Consider the following 14,613-nt stretch of genomic DNA (forward strand, 5'->3'; position numbering starts at 1 on the left):
TTTATCTGAATTCCAGCACATAGGATTCCTTTAGATATATATACACTCACAATTTCCCCACAAAACAGTTACTAAACTATTAACAAACATTTTGTTTCAAAACATGGCAATTGCACAAAAGAATATCTGGCTATTGGCAGATGCTTAAATTTGAGAGAGAATGTACTGTGAACAAAACAGTACTGGAGACCCAGAACTCACAAGAATGTGGTAACTGTAAAATAATCTGATTGATTGATCTGAGTTTTCCTCTATTTCAAACCCTCCACCCCAGTCACAGGCCTTTTATTGGTGTATTTTAGGAATGTTAAATGTAATACATTAGACTTGTACAGTTGTTTTCTCATGTGAAATGAAGTTATTCGCTGATAGAGTTTTAGGGAAAAGCATATTAATTTTATGTTTCAGATTTTTTTTTTAAAACAGGAAGCAAATTAAATCTCCACCCCCACACACCACCCCAAAAAAACCTGTGTGCAATAAAACTGACTTTACCTCAATTGCTCTCAGAGCCATGGAAAACATACAGTATGACCAGACATCAGATATTTTCCTCCATTAGAATTAGTTTTCTGAGATCCTTCAGTTCTAGGCATAATCATGCATATTCTCCTTCCTTACTGTCATAAAATGCACCCATGAAAATACTTGTGGTTAAACACTGTCCCTGTTTCATGCTGAAGTTCAGGTTTTAATGATCAAAATGTTGCTCTCCTTGATGTCCCACTTAGAATTTTTGACCCATCTTACAAACAATTTTAGGACAGAATACCTTAATGCAACCCCTTTGCTGACATAGCAGCAAAATATTCCTGAGAATCAGCAGCAGTGGGATGGCTGGGAGGACGCCTCATTGCTATAAACATCATCTGGTTTTTGACTATGAAAACAGCACATTTCCTTTGTATTGAGGAAACTAAAGGAAAATCTACAGTATTAGTGGTAGCTATTTTTTTTTTCAAGGCTATTCTGCAGAGCCATCGACTTTAGTTATATCAGCGTATATCAGACTAAACTGGTGGGTTCACAAACTGTATTCATTCTGGTAGAAAAAAATGTCTCCAGTCAATTAAAAACCATCTTTGTTACATATTTTATTACAGTGAGTTCCATGGCAAACTAGTTGAAAGTGAAACCTAACGGTGATGTTTAATATGTATATGTTATTGATTTTTGCCCTATGGTATGAAAATAATATTCTTAACAGATCGGCCAAATCTTCCTTCTTTTACTTGAGTGGGAACATTTGTTTTGCTTAACAATTTGGCCCTATATTAAAACATTCTGACAAGTGGCTGAGAAACTAATTTCTGGTCTTGCCTTAGCATAGCTAAGAAATGTAATGTAGCAAAAATCTGGAAAGGACAAATTATGTGCACTTTAGAACTTTACCTTCTAAATATCTGTGTCTTTAAGATCTTCATAGAAATATATATTTGTTAACTTGCTGGTTTTACAAAATTTACATTATTTTAATTAAAAAAACAAATAAAAGCCCACCCGTTTCACAAATACGTAATCAATTTAGTTAGATCTCACATATCAGCAACTGTTTCTAGATTATAAACAGGACTTGTAAAAATCTGTTTCAGTGAACTTTTCTTCAATCTCACACAGCTTTTTTATACTAGAGAGTATTTATATCCATACTCATATACAGTATAGTTTATCCCAAATGTTCAAAAATCATGAGCTAGGCTCCCCCCAAAAATCAGAAGATTTTAAAAAATAATAAATTTAATGATTTACTTGCTATCTAGTTTTTGAGTCTTTAGCATACACTTGGGCCACATTTCTAAGGTTTCCTCCACAACCATGAAGCCTGAAAACTTACTTTTTTTAAAGACAAGACCTGGTTCTCACATAATCTCATGCCTCTGAGAGCTGGGGTTTAATAAAAACACCAACTATTGTGAGAGTTGCACTAAATCATAAGAGTTGGTGACATATTATATGTAAGCTTCTCAGCTGGTATAAATCATTGTAACTTCATTAAAGCCATGTATCTAAAACAATCCCCCTCCCCACTATGGATATGCCTACATGGGAGCTGAAGTGTACTTCCCAGCACAGATTCACAGGCACACTAGCTCTGCTTGTGCTAGTGCAATAAAAAGAGCTGTGAGGCCACAGCAGCTCAGGTTAGCCCCTTTATGTATGTACCCAGAGGTTGGTAAGGTTTCTACTCAAGCAGTTAGCCTGAGCCGCTACCTGTGCCACAACCCCACTGCTATTTATAGCATGCTAATTCAAGCTGAGCTAGTGTGTGTCAGCCTACCCGCTGTTGTGTGGACCTACCTTGAGTCTGAGCATGTGGTATGACAAGCATAGCAGTAACATACTCTATTTAGCTCATGATCCATTGATTTCTGGGGCACTGAGTCTTAAGCACATTAGTAGTTTCATTTAAGCAATGTGACCATTCATGTAGCTAAAGTAAAGTATGTGCTTAAGTGCTTTGCTGGACTGAGCCTCAGTCAGGGCCATCAAGAAGAGAGGGCAGGAATCTCCTCTCACATGCACTAGTTTAAGTCAGTAGAAACTCCATTGAAGGCAACATGAGAAAGACCAAGAGCATAGTCAAAATTGGGATACACACATACAATCAATAAAAACATAAAATCAGCCAATTTTGTTTGCTTGCTTGAATTGAAGGCTTTGAATGTTTTAAATAACAGTTTTTTATTTCAAAATGTAACCTAAAAATATCTCCAAACCCAGACAAAATTATTCCAGACTAGTTGATGTCTACGATCCCTAGTCATAAGGTACAACTGTAGAACAATGCACTAAACAAGTAAAGCCAGAAGGTAATGGCTTTGGACCTTATAGCAAATCAGATTTATTTACCATTGTCTGACATTGTGTGTTGCAAGAGGGACTCCAGGGGCCAGGAGATGGCAATCTGTATCACAAAACATGTTTTTCCATCTTCCCATCGTTGAATGCAGGACTGTACTGGTATCATCAAAATGTGACATTATCCTCTGTTTCGTGAAGTTACTATTTACTAAAGCAAGTGAAAATATAAAGCTGTGAAGCTTCTTCACACAAAATTTTCAGATCAAGTAGACTGATTTAAATGATCTCCTACTCCTATTAACATAAACTATGTGGCATTATAATGAGTTTGCTGGCATTCTTGGTCATGGAGGCTCTGACACTTGCAACCAGCCAGAATAGCCAGAAAGACATGCATCTCCTCTTTCATGGGCAATTAAATGAGTTGAAGTTAGGGAGGGAGACGGAGCATTGAGACTTGACTGTAGTACATTAAGGAGCAATAGGGAATAAAGCTATATTGGAATAAATCTCAGAGTATCTGTCTAGTTATTGGAGTCCAGTGCACTGTTTGCATTGCTTTAGTGAAAGTGGAGTCAGCACTGTTTGTAGAGGTTTAGAATCTGCCTTTTAACTTATCCTTGGTGTAACTTAGACCTAGATAGTGATTCTCAAACTTTTGTACTGGTGACCCCTTTCACATAGCAAGCCTCTGAGTGCGCCCCCCTCTTATAAATTAAAAACACCTTTTAATATAAATGCTGGAGGCAAAGTGGGATTTGGCGTGGATGCTGACAGTTCATGGCCCCCCACATAATAACCTCACAACCCCGAGGGGTCCCGACCCTCAGTTTGAGAACCTCTGACCTAGAAGTTCTTGGTGATCTGGGGAAAGGGAATGTGTTCAACGGTTTTCAATATGCTGTAAGAATGTGAATATAAATATAACAGTAACTATTTTTGTCTCTAATTCTATCCCATTCTGTTATGTTTATTAAAAGGTACACATTGTATCTATAATGGGATCAGGTCCATTGGTTTCTTTATCTTCCTTTTGAAATCACTATTATACAGGTAATTTGGGAATATTTTACAATACAATAAAATGATCGTAGTGCACACCTCAATAATAATAGTAATGGCACATACCTCTGATTGATAAATAAATACTAAGGATTATTTACTACCCTTTATTTGCATGTAAAACTTTTATTGTCATATGGCCCAATAAGAACCTTTAGGACCATAACAATCTATTAAATACAACAATTGCTGTTAAACTTTGACACAAATGTTCTCTAGTCCTACCTTCTGAGTATACAAATATTTAATTATATGAGTTATTATTTATAGTTTTGTTTTTAGCTTTGACAACCTTCTTCTAATACATTATAAGAATGATGCAAGATATAAAAGACAAAAATCCATCACACATTCATCAGGTCTCCATTTAGTAAAAATCTGGCTCCATGCCTTGGCAACTTTTTTAGTGCTTAATCAAGATTCTATAATGTTTAATCGAGATGCATTTCTTTAAATAGCCTTATAAAATTGCAAGCTCTGGCTTTTTGGACCTGCCTCCTGCCAACACACATGTAAGATACTGTATATAATCAGTAATGGTGAAATCAGGAGGAATCCATTCAATCTTGTCAAAGAGACACCTGGAGTTACTATGAAAAGGACCAGAGACAGATCTGAGAAGTTGAATGACAGGAATTTTGGCTGCCAAATGTCCAAAAATAGCAAAATGCAAGCTACAACTCTGAGGAAGCGAGCAGAATTTGACCAAAGTTGAAGAAATGTTGACTTTGACCATAAAGAGACATACCTGCCTATCAGAGTTCAGATTTATTTTTTTAAGCAAAGATAAAGGCTGTAGATTAACCCAACTTTTTACTAGCCATAGTGAGGAGAAGGAAATCTCAACTTTGAGAATCACATTTAGGCCCTCCAGACTCAGAGTTCTGTACTCTTGATCATTTCTCTGCAGCAGGCACTCAAAGATTTAATACCAAAGTAGCCTAGGAACTTGCTGAGCATGTTTGTTCTTCATACTGGATGCTGTTGCCAGACCTGAATCATTCCATGGTAGTGGAGGCAAGATATTGTTTCTAGTCAATAGGGCTCTTAAATTAAATTCATTATCTGGAGAAAAATCTCTGCCACCTACTGGAAAGCAGAAAGTATGAACTGGTGTCTACACACCTTGAAATAAAAGTTAAAAACTGATCTTAGGAAATCATAAACATTTCCATTATCCCTTTTGGAAACTAAAGTAATGTTTTAAATCTAAATATATTAATATTTTAATCCTATTAACTGTTTGGGAGGGGTGTATATATAAATAAGCCTATAACAATTTTTAATCCCTTTAATTGGTGTTTGTAAAACATCTATCATCAGTGGAACACAGAACTCAAGGTACTTTAAATAAAAACAGAGAGTTTGCATTGGAAACAGAGCCTAAAACTATCATAGCTTTAACTCAAACATATTTTTTATTAAAGTATGAATGTATTTATGCTGGAGAATAGTTTACATACATTGGAAAGCAACAAGCATATTTTCAAGAGCCATGGATCCTCCTCAACATGTCTCCATGCTCAATCTACATGCTTTAACACAGGCATACATATGCTCTCTCACACAATGTATATATACACACACAAAACACAGACACATAGCTTTCTTTTAAGGCTTCTGTAAGGTGCCCTAGTGCCCCTACCATTACCATGATTACGAACAAGGAGCAGCATTACCTGCAAACTATTCATCTGCTCTTGGCCTTAAAAACATTTAGGGAACCAAAGGTTTTGTTTTTATTTGATTTTTTTTCTGCCTTTACAAAAGTTATGAACCTTTTTGTCTGTGGACCAGGAAAAGTGCAGGATATCTTACTGTGAACTTCTCAGTCATTTCAGTACAAACCAATCATTTCAAACCTGACTCTAAAAGGAATAGTACCTTTAATTGTCAGAGACACTTTGCTATTATGGTAACACACCCCTAGCTTTTGTGACCCAGGAGTACCAGCTACATGAAATTATATGTACTAGGTTGGCGAATGGAGACTACTGTGGAATTAAGGCTACCATGTTCATATCACTTCAGACCTGAGGAGGATCATAAGTCCCAGTTCAACTGGTGAAACACCACGGGTCTTAGCAACATGTCACTCAACTCTCAGCAGAAATAATGGAGCTGGTTCATTGTATTACCAGCCATCATGGATTTATTTTTTCCCTTTTTGGTATCCTGGAAATTGTAATTAATGGTGCTTGGTGAGAGACGAGTGGCTGCAGGTAAATTAAGAAAATAGACAAAATGAATAAAATAAAGGATAGCATATGATATAATGTGTAAATATAAGCATCTTTTTAAAAATCTGTGAAATGTGAATAAACTGCAGAATGTCAGGCCATTTCTCAAAAAGCTTATGAACGGCTGTTTCAGCCTAGGTAAGGTCAAAGGATTTTGCAATATGACATTGAAAGGGATTCATTTTTCTGAACCAAGAGGCTCCCTTTTGCACTTGCTGCTGCATAGCAGCATCAGATCCCAGCTACGAATCCCAGATAATCTACTATTAAAATTGCTTGATGAATTTCATAAGGCAAACTGGACTGAATCAACTTCAGATTGTACACCTGAACTATACCAGGCTATAAAGAGTTGACGGTACATGGGTTGGGGAGGTGAAATGGGGCAAGGGGGGAAGCTTTTTCTCACATTTACAACAGCAGCAGATTTCAATGTAACATAATTACTTTAATGATGCATATCTTTAGGTACTGATTTGCTCTTTTGATTTAAAAAGCTGGTCAGCCAAGTGTTTGGCCGTCTTTTAATTCCAGATATCAGTTGTTGCTTATTCATCTATCAACTCCTATTCCCTAGGCAATTTCTGCCCTTGCTGTACCATCAATGAGTTGAGTCAGCCATCATCAGATTCGAATTCGTGAGACACTTCCTCAGATGAGCTATTCCTGTGGATCCGGCCATCACTCTTCATGCTGTGAAAAGTCTTCTTAAAGGCCTCCATCATGGCATGAGCCAGCTTCTTAGCCTCCAGCTTGCTCTCACACTCTACAGCATGGCAGTCCATCTGATAGGACAAGTCATCGTTGATCTCCCTGTAAACCCAAGCAAAGATGTTTGGGCTGACATTGTGGTCGGCAGTGCAGTAGGCAATACGTGCCACCTGAAAGGTATCCATGTGGACTGTGGCTTCGCCTTTGAGGTCCAGGTGATGAAGCCAGACTTGGAAGGGGCGGATTTCCAGAAGGGCATTTGCTGGGAAGACATCCTCCCTGGCTAGTGTGTGCTTCTTCCATAATTCAATGACAGGTTTTTCTGTGCACCCTGATAAAAATTGCATCCCTGTTGTGGACACCTTACCCAAATATGTAACCTACAAAGAAAAAGCAAAAACAGATGTGATATCAATAATAGTCTTTGATATTCATTTCTACCGTCTATGAATTGAGTTCTTTACCTAGAACGATGGATTTTTTTCTACACATTCAGATGAAGTTTTCTGATTGACAGCAATAGATTTGCCTCTCAGAACAGTATTTTTAGTCATTAATGCTGGGATTTTCAAGGGAGTTAGGAGCCTCTCACTGAATTTCAGTATATTTTGGGCAACTAACTCCCTTACGCTTCTTGAAAATCTCTGCCTTAAAGTCTAATGCTGCGACTCTCACTCATGCTAGCAGTCCCAATAAAGCCAATGGACCTGATCATACAAGTGTGGTCAATAGGATCAGGTCCACATGCCAGATAACAGGACCATGGTGCTTACCCACAGTTTCTTATGTTCATATTATTTTTGTTAAATACATTTTAAACAGTAGTTTTACTTACATCGAGACATACACAGAGTATAATAATGCAAGAACACAATGTGGTCAGAAGAGCATGACCACAGCAGATAATAACAAAACTATTCTAATGCATTTTCCAGAGTGATCTTGTTTATGTTTCTTCCAGTGCTTCTACTTAAGTAATTATCCAAAAATATGTAGAAACTATTCAAAATGCTATATCTTCTATTGTTAGCTAAAGGGCTGGGGCATTTACTCCTTCAATTTTATACAACATGAGCCATTAAAAAACCCACAGTAATAAATCTAGCTTAGTTTAATCACACCAGCTCTTTCTGCTTTAGTGTCTAGCTCCACTGGGTAAATATTCAAAAATAAGAATCCTGTTACCCAGGATTTATAGGAAAAAGATGAGCCTTTGACTACTATTTGTTTCACATGCCAAAATCTAACTCATTATACAGCCCAAATGAAAACTCTAAATGTAGCATATGGGAAAGAATCAATGCACCTAGATCTTTATAGATCAAGAAACGTTTCTCAATTATATTTTGAATGGAGCTTTTATTAACTGGGACAGTTACATTTTGGGGTAGTCAATACCATTTAAATATAATTTATACATAGTATTACCCTCTATCACTGTTGTTGGCAAGTTACACTTAAGAACAAGTATTATAAAAATAAAAGCAAAATTACTTTGTCCAATTTTAAAAATAACGCACATAAGACTATAATAGATCAAGCAAATGGCCCACTATCCCATCTGACAGTTACCAGTACTAGACACATTTGTAAATAATCATGTACACTGTACATTTTATTTCTATAAAATGTAGTATTATATCAAATATTTTTTATTTTTATCTAAGTTTTAAAAAAGGAAAAAAATAGATTTTCACGTTTAAATACATTCAAGATAAAGCAGCAAGGATACTGAATTTACATTTCATACAAAGCAAAAATCTTCACAAATAATTCTGTGTTTTGCTGCAAGCTTTGGTGAACCCACTCAGAGACCTAAATTAGGCTATGATTAAAAAATAAGGTTACAAAATAGTGTGGCTTAATCATGCCTGCAACACAAGCAATTTCATGACAGACATTTCAGGACAAAAAGTTTTATTCTTCTCCACACAAATGTTCATGGTTTCCATTGAGAATATTTTAAATCTTATAAAACCTTTATATTTTTTGGAACAGTGAGAATCACAACTGGTAGAACTGTTAAGAAGGCAAGTCCTGCTGGAGCTTTGTTCTATTTTATTTTATTGTACTAGTGAGGAGAAGGTAAAGTAACTAAGAGCTCATAGCACAAACTGTACTCATATAAATAGTACATAAAAGACCAAGCAGCAGTTTGACCATGTATTCACAGGCATATTTCTAGTAAAAAAATAATAATATAAATGTGAAACTCAGCATGTTCACAAACTATTCACTATATTCTCTGAAAATCCATTATGTTCCATTTAAAATTCACAAATCAGTTAACAAAAGATTAGCACATTGTAAAGAAGTTTCACGTTTGGAGCCTGATCCAAAGCCCATTGCTGTCAAAGTGAGTCTTTCTATTGACTTCAATGAGGTTTGCGTCAAGCTTTGAAAACACAAAAAGGAGAGTGAGCCTTCTGCATATACACTTTGTCCCAGCCAAACTATTGCCCTGAATTCTACTTCCTAAGTGGGATCCTGACATAAAGTCTCTGGCTTTGCCTTTCCAAGTTTTTGCTGGTTAGAGGACACTGATATTGCTTGCTAATGTGAAGAAATGCAGGCACTGACAGAATAAAAACACTGACTGGGAGGCACCTTTTTATATATATTTTGCCAAGTGTCAACTCTAAAATAAGTGAGGGTGGAGTATGTCAAAAGTATTGTGCAGGCACGTATTGCAAGCTGAAGAATTTGACTTATTTGTCACAGGGAGGGTAGCAGGATTGACTTTTCTCACATTCACTGAGCACATACAAGCTGTCTAGATTTTCTGTTTGTTCTGATCAATCAACCTCCCTCAACACCTCTCTGCCACTAACCATCTGCTCTATCTCAGTATATACAGTACCTAAATGTAAAGTCTAAAACAACATTTCCCACAGGAAAATATTCCACATAAACTTGTGAGAAAGTTGGGTGTGCCTGCATGGAAGATCTGTGAATTACTCTGAAAACCAGAAAATGTCAACAGCAATAATGATTGAGAGGAAGGATGGGGCTTGTGGCTGAGGCACTGGAATGGGACTTAGATGATCTGGTTTATATTCCTAGCTCGGGCACAGACTAACTGTTTGACCTTTAGTAAATAATTTTATCTATCTATACTTCAAATCCCCACTTGACAGACAGGGAACAATACTTTTCCCTCATGAGGATAAATTGATTGGTATTTATGAGGTTCTAAGTTACTACAATGATGAGCCCCATAGAAGAAATGATAAATAAATAAATAAAACTTTACCCTTTAGATTCACAGACACGTGCTTTATAACATGCACCTCACTTAAATATACAAAATTGGCCCAAGCACATCGTTACAGAATACAGATATTAAATACAACCAGGGGCTGCTCCAGGCACCAGCACAGAAAGCGCATGCCTGGGGCAGTAAGCCATGGGGGATAGCCTGCCGGTCGCTGTGAGGGCGACAGTCAGGCAGCCTTTGGTGGAGTTTCTGCCGGTGCCACACAGGGCTGGCTCCAGGCACCAGCTCAGCAAGCAGGTGCTTGGGGCACAAAGGGGAAGGGGCGGCACATCATGCTCTTCAGCAACAATTCGTCAGCAGGTCCCTCGGTCCCTCTCAGAGGGAAGGACCTGCCGCTGAATTGCCGCCAAAGAAGAAAGCAGCACGGTAGAGCAGCCGCCGATAGCAACATTTTTTAATTTTTTTTTTTGCCGCTTCGGGCAGCAAAAACCCTGGAGCTGGCCCTGGTCCCGCGGTAATTTGGCGGTGGGTACGTCGAAGGCATGGGACCGGCAGATCACCCGCAGAAACACCACCGAAGGCTGCCTGACTGCCGTGCTTGGCGCAGCAAAAAACATAGAGCCGTCCCTGGTACAACCATTTTTCTTTTTCCAACTTCTTTGAATTCACTGACCAAAGATCAAAGAATAAGATCATCCCATCCAGGATGAGATGCAGAGGGAAACAAGTTTAGTGTACAAACCATAAAACGTGGGGAGGATTAGAAGGACCCTCAAAAGGAATCTTCATTTTCCCCAAAGCCACAGATGATCCTGAAATGCGAATGCACCAGTGGCCACTCAACACAATCTCCTACTGTTGGCAAAACTTCGGTGTGCTTCCCCTACGGGTGAAGCCATGTGCAGTGGGCAGAGCTGTGTGGCACAGTGGGTGGAGCGCTATTCAGTGAGCATGGCTGTGTGGTATCAAGGCCGAGCTCTATGATAAAGCAGGTATGGCTGTATGGTCCAGTTGGGGGCAGGGGAGCTGTGTGGTACAGCAGGTGAGGTGCTCTGAAGTGTGAGTGGGGCTGTCTGGTAGAGTTTTGGAGGCTCTGTGCAGAAGAAGGGCTACGCCTGGTATAGAGGAGCAGCTCTGTGCAGGGAGCAGTCGAAGGGAGTGTGTGTGTCAGTGACAGGGCAGCATTTGCAGCAGCAGGAGAAGACAAAGCCATGAGAATTAAAAAAAAAAATCACTTCTCAGAGAAATCTGCTGCCTAGTTTGCTGCTGTTTAGTTTGCCTACAGTTAGAGCAGCCCCTGACCACTACTCTGCTGTGGCTTTTTGGAGGATTTTTGAATAGGGCTAAAGAGGCAGCTGCTCTATGTAGCGACATGTGCAGGAAATCTGGCAGAATCTCCAGTGGTTGTACAGTAACAAACAGGCATGTCTAAGAAGTCATGTAAGAAGGAAAATATATACACATCCATCCAAAATACTCCCTATTGTATATGTAACATGGCCGACCATGGTAGAAATGTTACAGGTTTGAATTTTCTGATTTTCATGTGCTCAATCATTCAACTCAGTATTGCATTAAAATGGCTTCCAGCTTCAGCCGTTTGGGATACATGGCACTGCAGACGTCATTCAGAACATATGGGGAAACTGTTTCCTTCCACATTCCCGTTTCTCGAAATAGCTGAACCAATTTTTCCTTAAACTTCCCAAGATAGATAATCTTTGGGCTGAGATCAAGTATGGGGTAATTTCCTTCTCAGTTCCTTTCCCATAAATATTTCCCTCTTTTGCATTCAGAACCCACCACTTAATTGTCAATTATGTTCTTTTGTTGTTGTTCTTATTGTAAACAGGCCTCTTTGCCTTTACAGCTTTCACGCAAATTTCGGTGAAAACACCACATTTTAAAGGTAATTCATTCAAAAAGGCACAAAACATAAATGGATAAAAGGAAATACTTTCCCACCCACACAGTATATTCACCTTGTGTAATTCACCATCATGGGATATTACTGAGAAGCACAATTTGACAGGACTCAAAAAGAGCATTAGATACCTGATCTGATTCTTCTCTCACACTGGTGCGAATCAGCAGTAAGTCCAATGAAAACTGATGCAAAGTGAGAAAATAGTAATTTCTTCTGTACTTACATGCATCAAACATGATAAAAATAATGTTTTACATATATACATATATACATATATATTCTTTAACAATTAGTTAAAGAAATATGAACAAGAATAACACTGGTAGTTACAGTATTTAGGTTAATCACTTGAAAGGGCTACCAGTATTTATGCTTTAGGTTGAGAAAAAAATTCCTGCAATAGAATAGCACTACACAATTGCGCTGAATTCTGTTCCTTCCTTTGAACCACTATATTAATGTAACTGATGGAGGCATCAGAAGGACAAACCATTTGTTCTGGTACAGCAAGATTTAAAGTGAGCCCAATCTTACACACATCTAAGTCAATAGCCAAATCCCCCACTGACTTCAATGAGAGCAGCCTCAGCCTCTTTCAAGTGCATACATTATTAACAGGCTGTTGAAACACTTAGTAGGTTCACATGCTGTATTTTACATATGAAATAGGTAATGGAAAAGCGAACACTGCTAAACCTTAAGTAATAAAGGATATTTCATATGTTATGCTTTTCCAGAAGTAGAAATATATTTCTTTATGCCATTTACAATAGTTTGATTTGAACACTCCATTTTTTTCAAAGGATTGTAGAAGATGTGACTCATACAACTTCCAGCGCATGCTAAAAATTGTCTATATTCTTTCCATCATTTCTCCTGTGAACTGGGAATTTTTATCTAATTCCTCTCTCGCTGGCAAGCCACTACAAACAAACACATGCGTGACTTGAAATACAGCACCGTTATTATGTGCATGTGAATACTCTAACCTTTAGCGAAAGGCAAGTCACTCTGCGGAGTTCCTTATTTCTCTTCATAAACTTTGCAACTGGTTGTAGTTGTAGCCAATGTCAATATCTGATTCAAGGTGCCCTCCACAGAAAAATGCCTTGTCCTATCCTCTTTAGTGATTAAAACTACTGCTACTTGGTACACAAAGATGCTCAGCATCAAGTCAATGAATATTGTGATCTATGACATCTTCATGTCCTGTTCTAGAAAAATAGAACAAAGACATTTTTAAATACATGATATGAGTATTTTGAAAACAAACCTTTAATTTATTCCAGTTTTTGTAAATAAGAGTGAAGATGTATGTTTTTAGAATTGTTTATAATATGCCTGCTAGTTTTAGTATCTTTAAATTAAAATGGTATGGCAACTCCTATACTAACTATCACTTCTATTACAGCCAAACTTGTTACACAAGATGGTGAGGATTTATTTTCCATACTTGGAATTGTTTCCTTTAAATGACATCAAGTTATTCATTCTCTGTTCATTTTAAGAAGAAGAATGGCTTAGCTCCTTCTGTGCCTAGCACAAAGAGCCTTACTCACAGAGAAAGGAAGGTTTCAGAAGAGCAAGCAGGAAAATGTCTTCAATACAGTTTACTCATGCCGCCCATGGCGTCTTCTGATGTATGCTCTAAAAGGTGGGATGCCTTTGCACTCAGGAGACAAAGCCCTGAGGTAAGTGGGATACCAGGAGGAAGCACGAGCAGGAGAGCGCAAGAGGGGAAGGCTCCTGCCTCATTCTGAGAAAGCAGGACGATCAGCGAGTTATCTTAAGTGCCTATACACAAATGCAAGAAGCCTGGGAAACAAGGAGGGAGAACTGGAAGTCCTGGCACAGCCAAGGAATTATGATGTGATCAGGAATAACAGAGACTTGGTGGGATAACTCACATGACTGGAGTACTGGCATGGATGGATATAAACTGTTCAGGAAGGACAGGCAGGGCAGAAAAGGTGGAGGAGTTGCATTGTATGTAAGAGAGCAATATGATTGCTCAGAGCTCCAGTATGAAACTGCAGAAAAACCTGAGAGTCTCTGGATTAAGTTTAGAAGTGTGAGCAACAAGGATGATGTTGTGGTGGGAATCCGCTATAGACCACCAGACCAGGGGGATGAGGTGGACGAGGCTTTCTTCTGGCAACTAACAGAAGTTACTAGATCACAGGCCGTGGTTTTCATGGAAGACTTCAATCACCCGATATCTGCTGGGAGATCAATACAGCAGTGCTCAGACAATCCAGGAAGTTTCTGGAAAGTGTAGGGGACAATTTTCTGGTGCAAGTGCTGTAGGAACCAGCTAGGGGCAGAGCTCTTCTTGACCTGCTGCTCACAAACAGGGAAGAATTAATAGGGGAAGTAAAAGTGGATGGGAACCTGGGAGGCAGTGACCATGAGACAGTCGAGTTCAGGATACTGACACAAGGAAGAAAGGTGAGCAGCAGAATACGGACCCTGGACTTCAGAAAAGCAGATTTTGACTCCCTGAGGGAACTGACAGGCAAGATCCCCAGGGAGAGCAACATGAGGGGGAAATGAGTCCAGGAGAGCTGACTGTATTTTAAAGAAGCCTTATTGAGGTTGCAGAAACAAACCATCCTAATGTGTAGGAAGAATAGTAAATATGGCAGACGACCAGC

At 38.6% G+C, this 14,613-nt stretch overlaps 1 protein-coding gene across 1 annotated transcript in view; it reads right to left on the reverse strand.

The window, feature by feature from the left end:
* Nucleotides 1-5,263: 5,263 nt before the first annotated feature.
* Nucleotides 5,264-14,613, reverse strand: part of PID1 (phosphotyrosine interaction domain containing 1) — a 155,718-nt gene continuing 146,368 nt past the window's right edge. The window contains exon 3 of the mRNA XM_050964175.1: nucleotides 5,264-7,195. Within this exon, the coding sequence (XP_050820132.1) occupies nucleotides 6,719-7,195 (477 nt within the window). The 3' untranslated portion in view covers nucleotides 5,264-6,718. The remainder of the gene's footprint in view (nucleotides 7,196-14,613) is intronic.

Source organism: Gopherus flavomarginatus, chromosome 8 (genome assembly GCF_025201925.1).
Source record: "Gopherus flavomarginatus isolate rGopFla2 chromosome 8, rGopFla2.mat.asm, whole genome shotgun sequence".
Lineage (NCBI taxonomy): Eukaryota > Metazoa > Chordata > Testudines > Testudinidae > Gopherus > Gopherus flavomarginatus.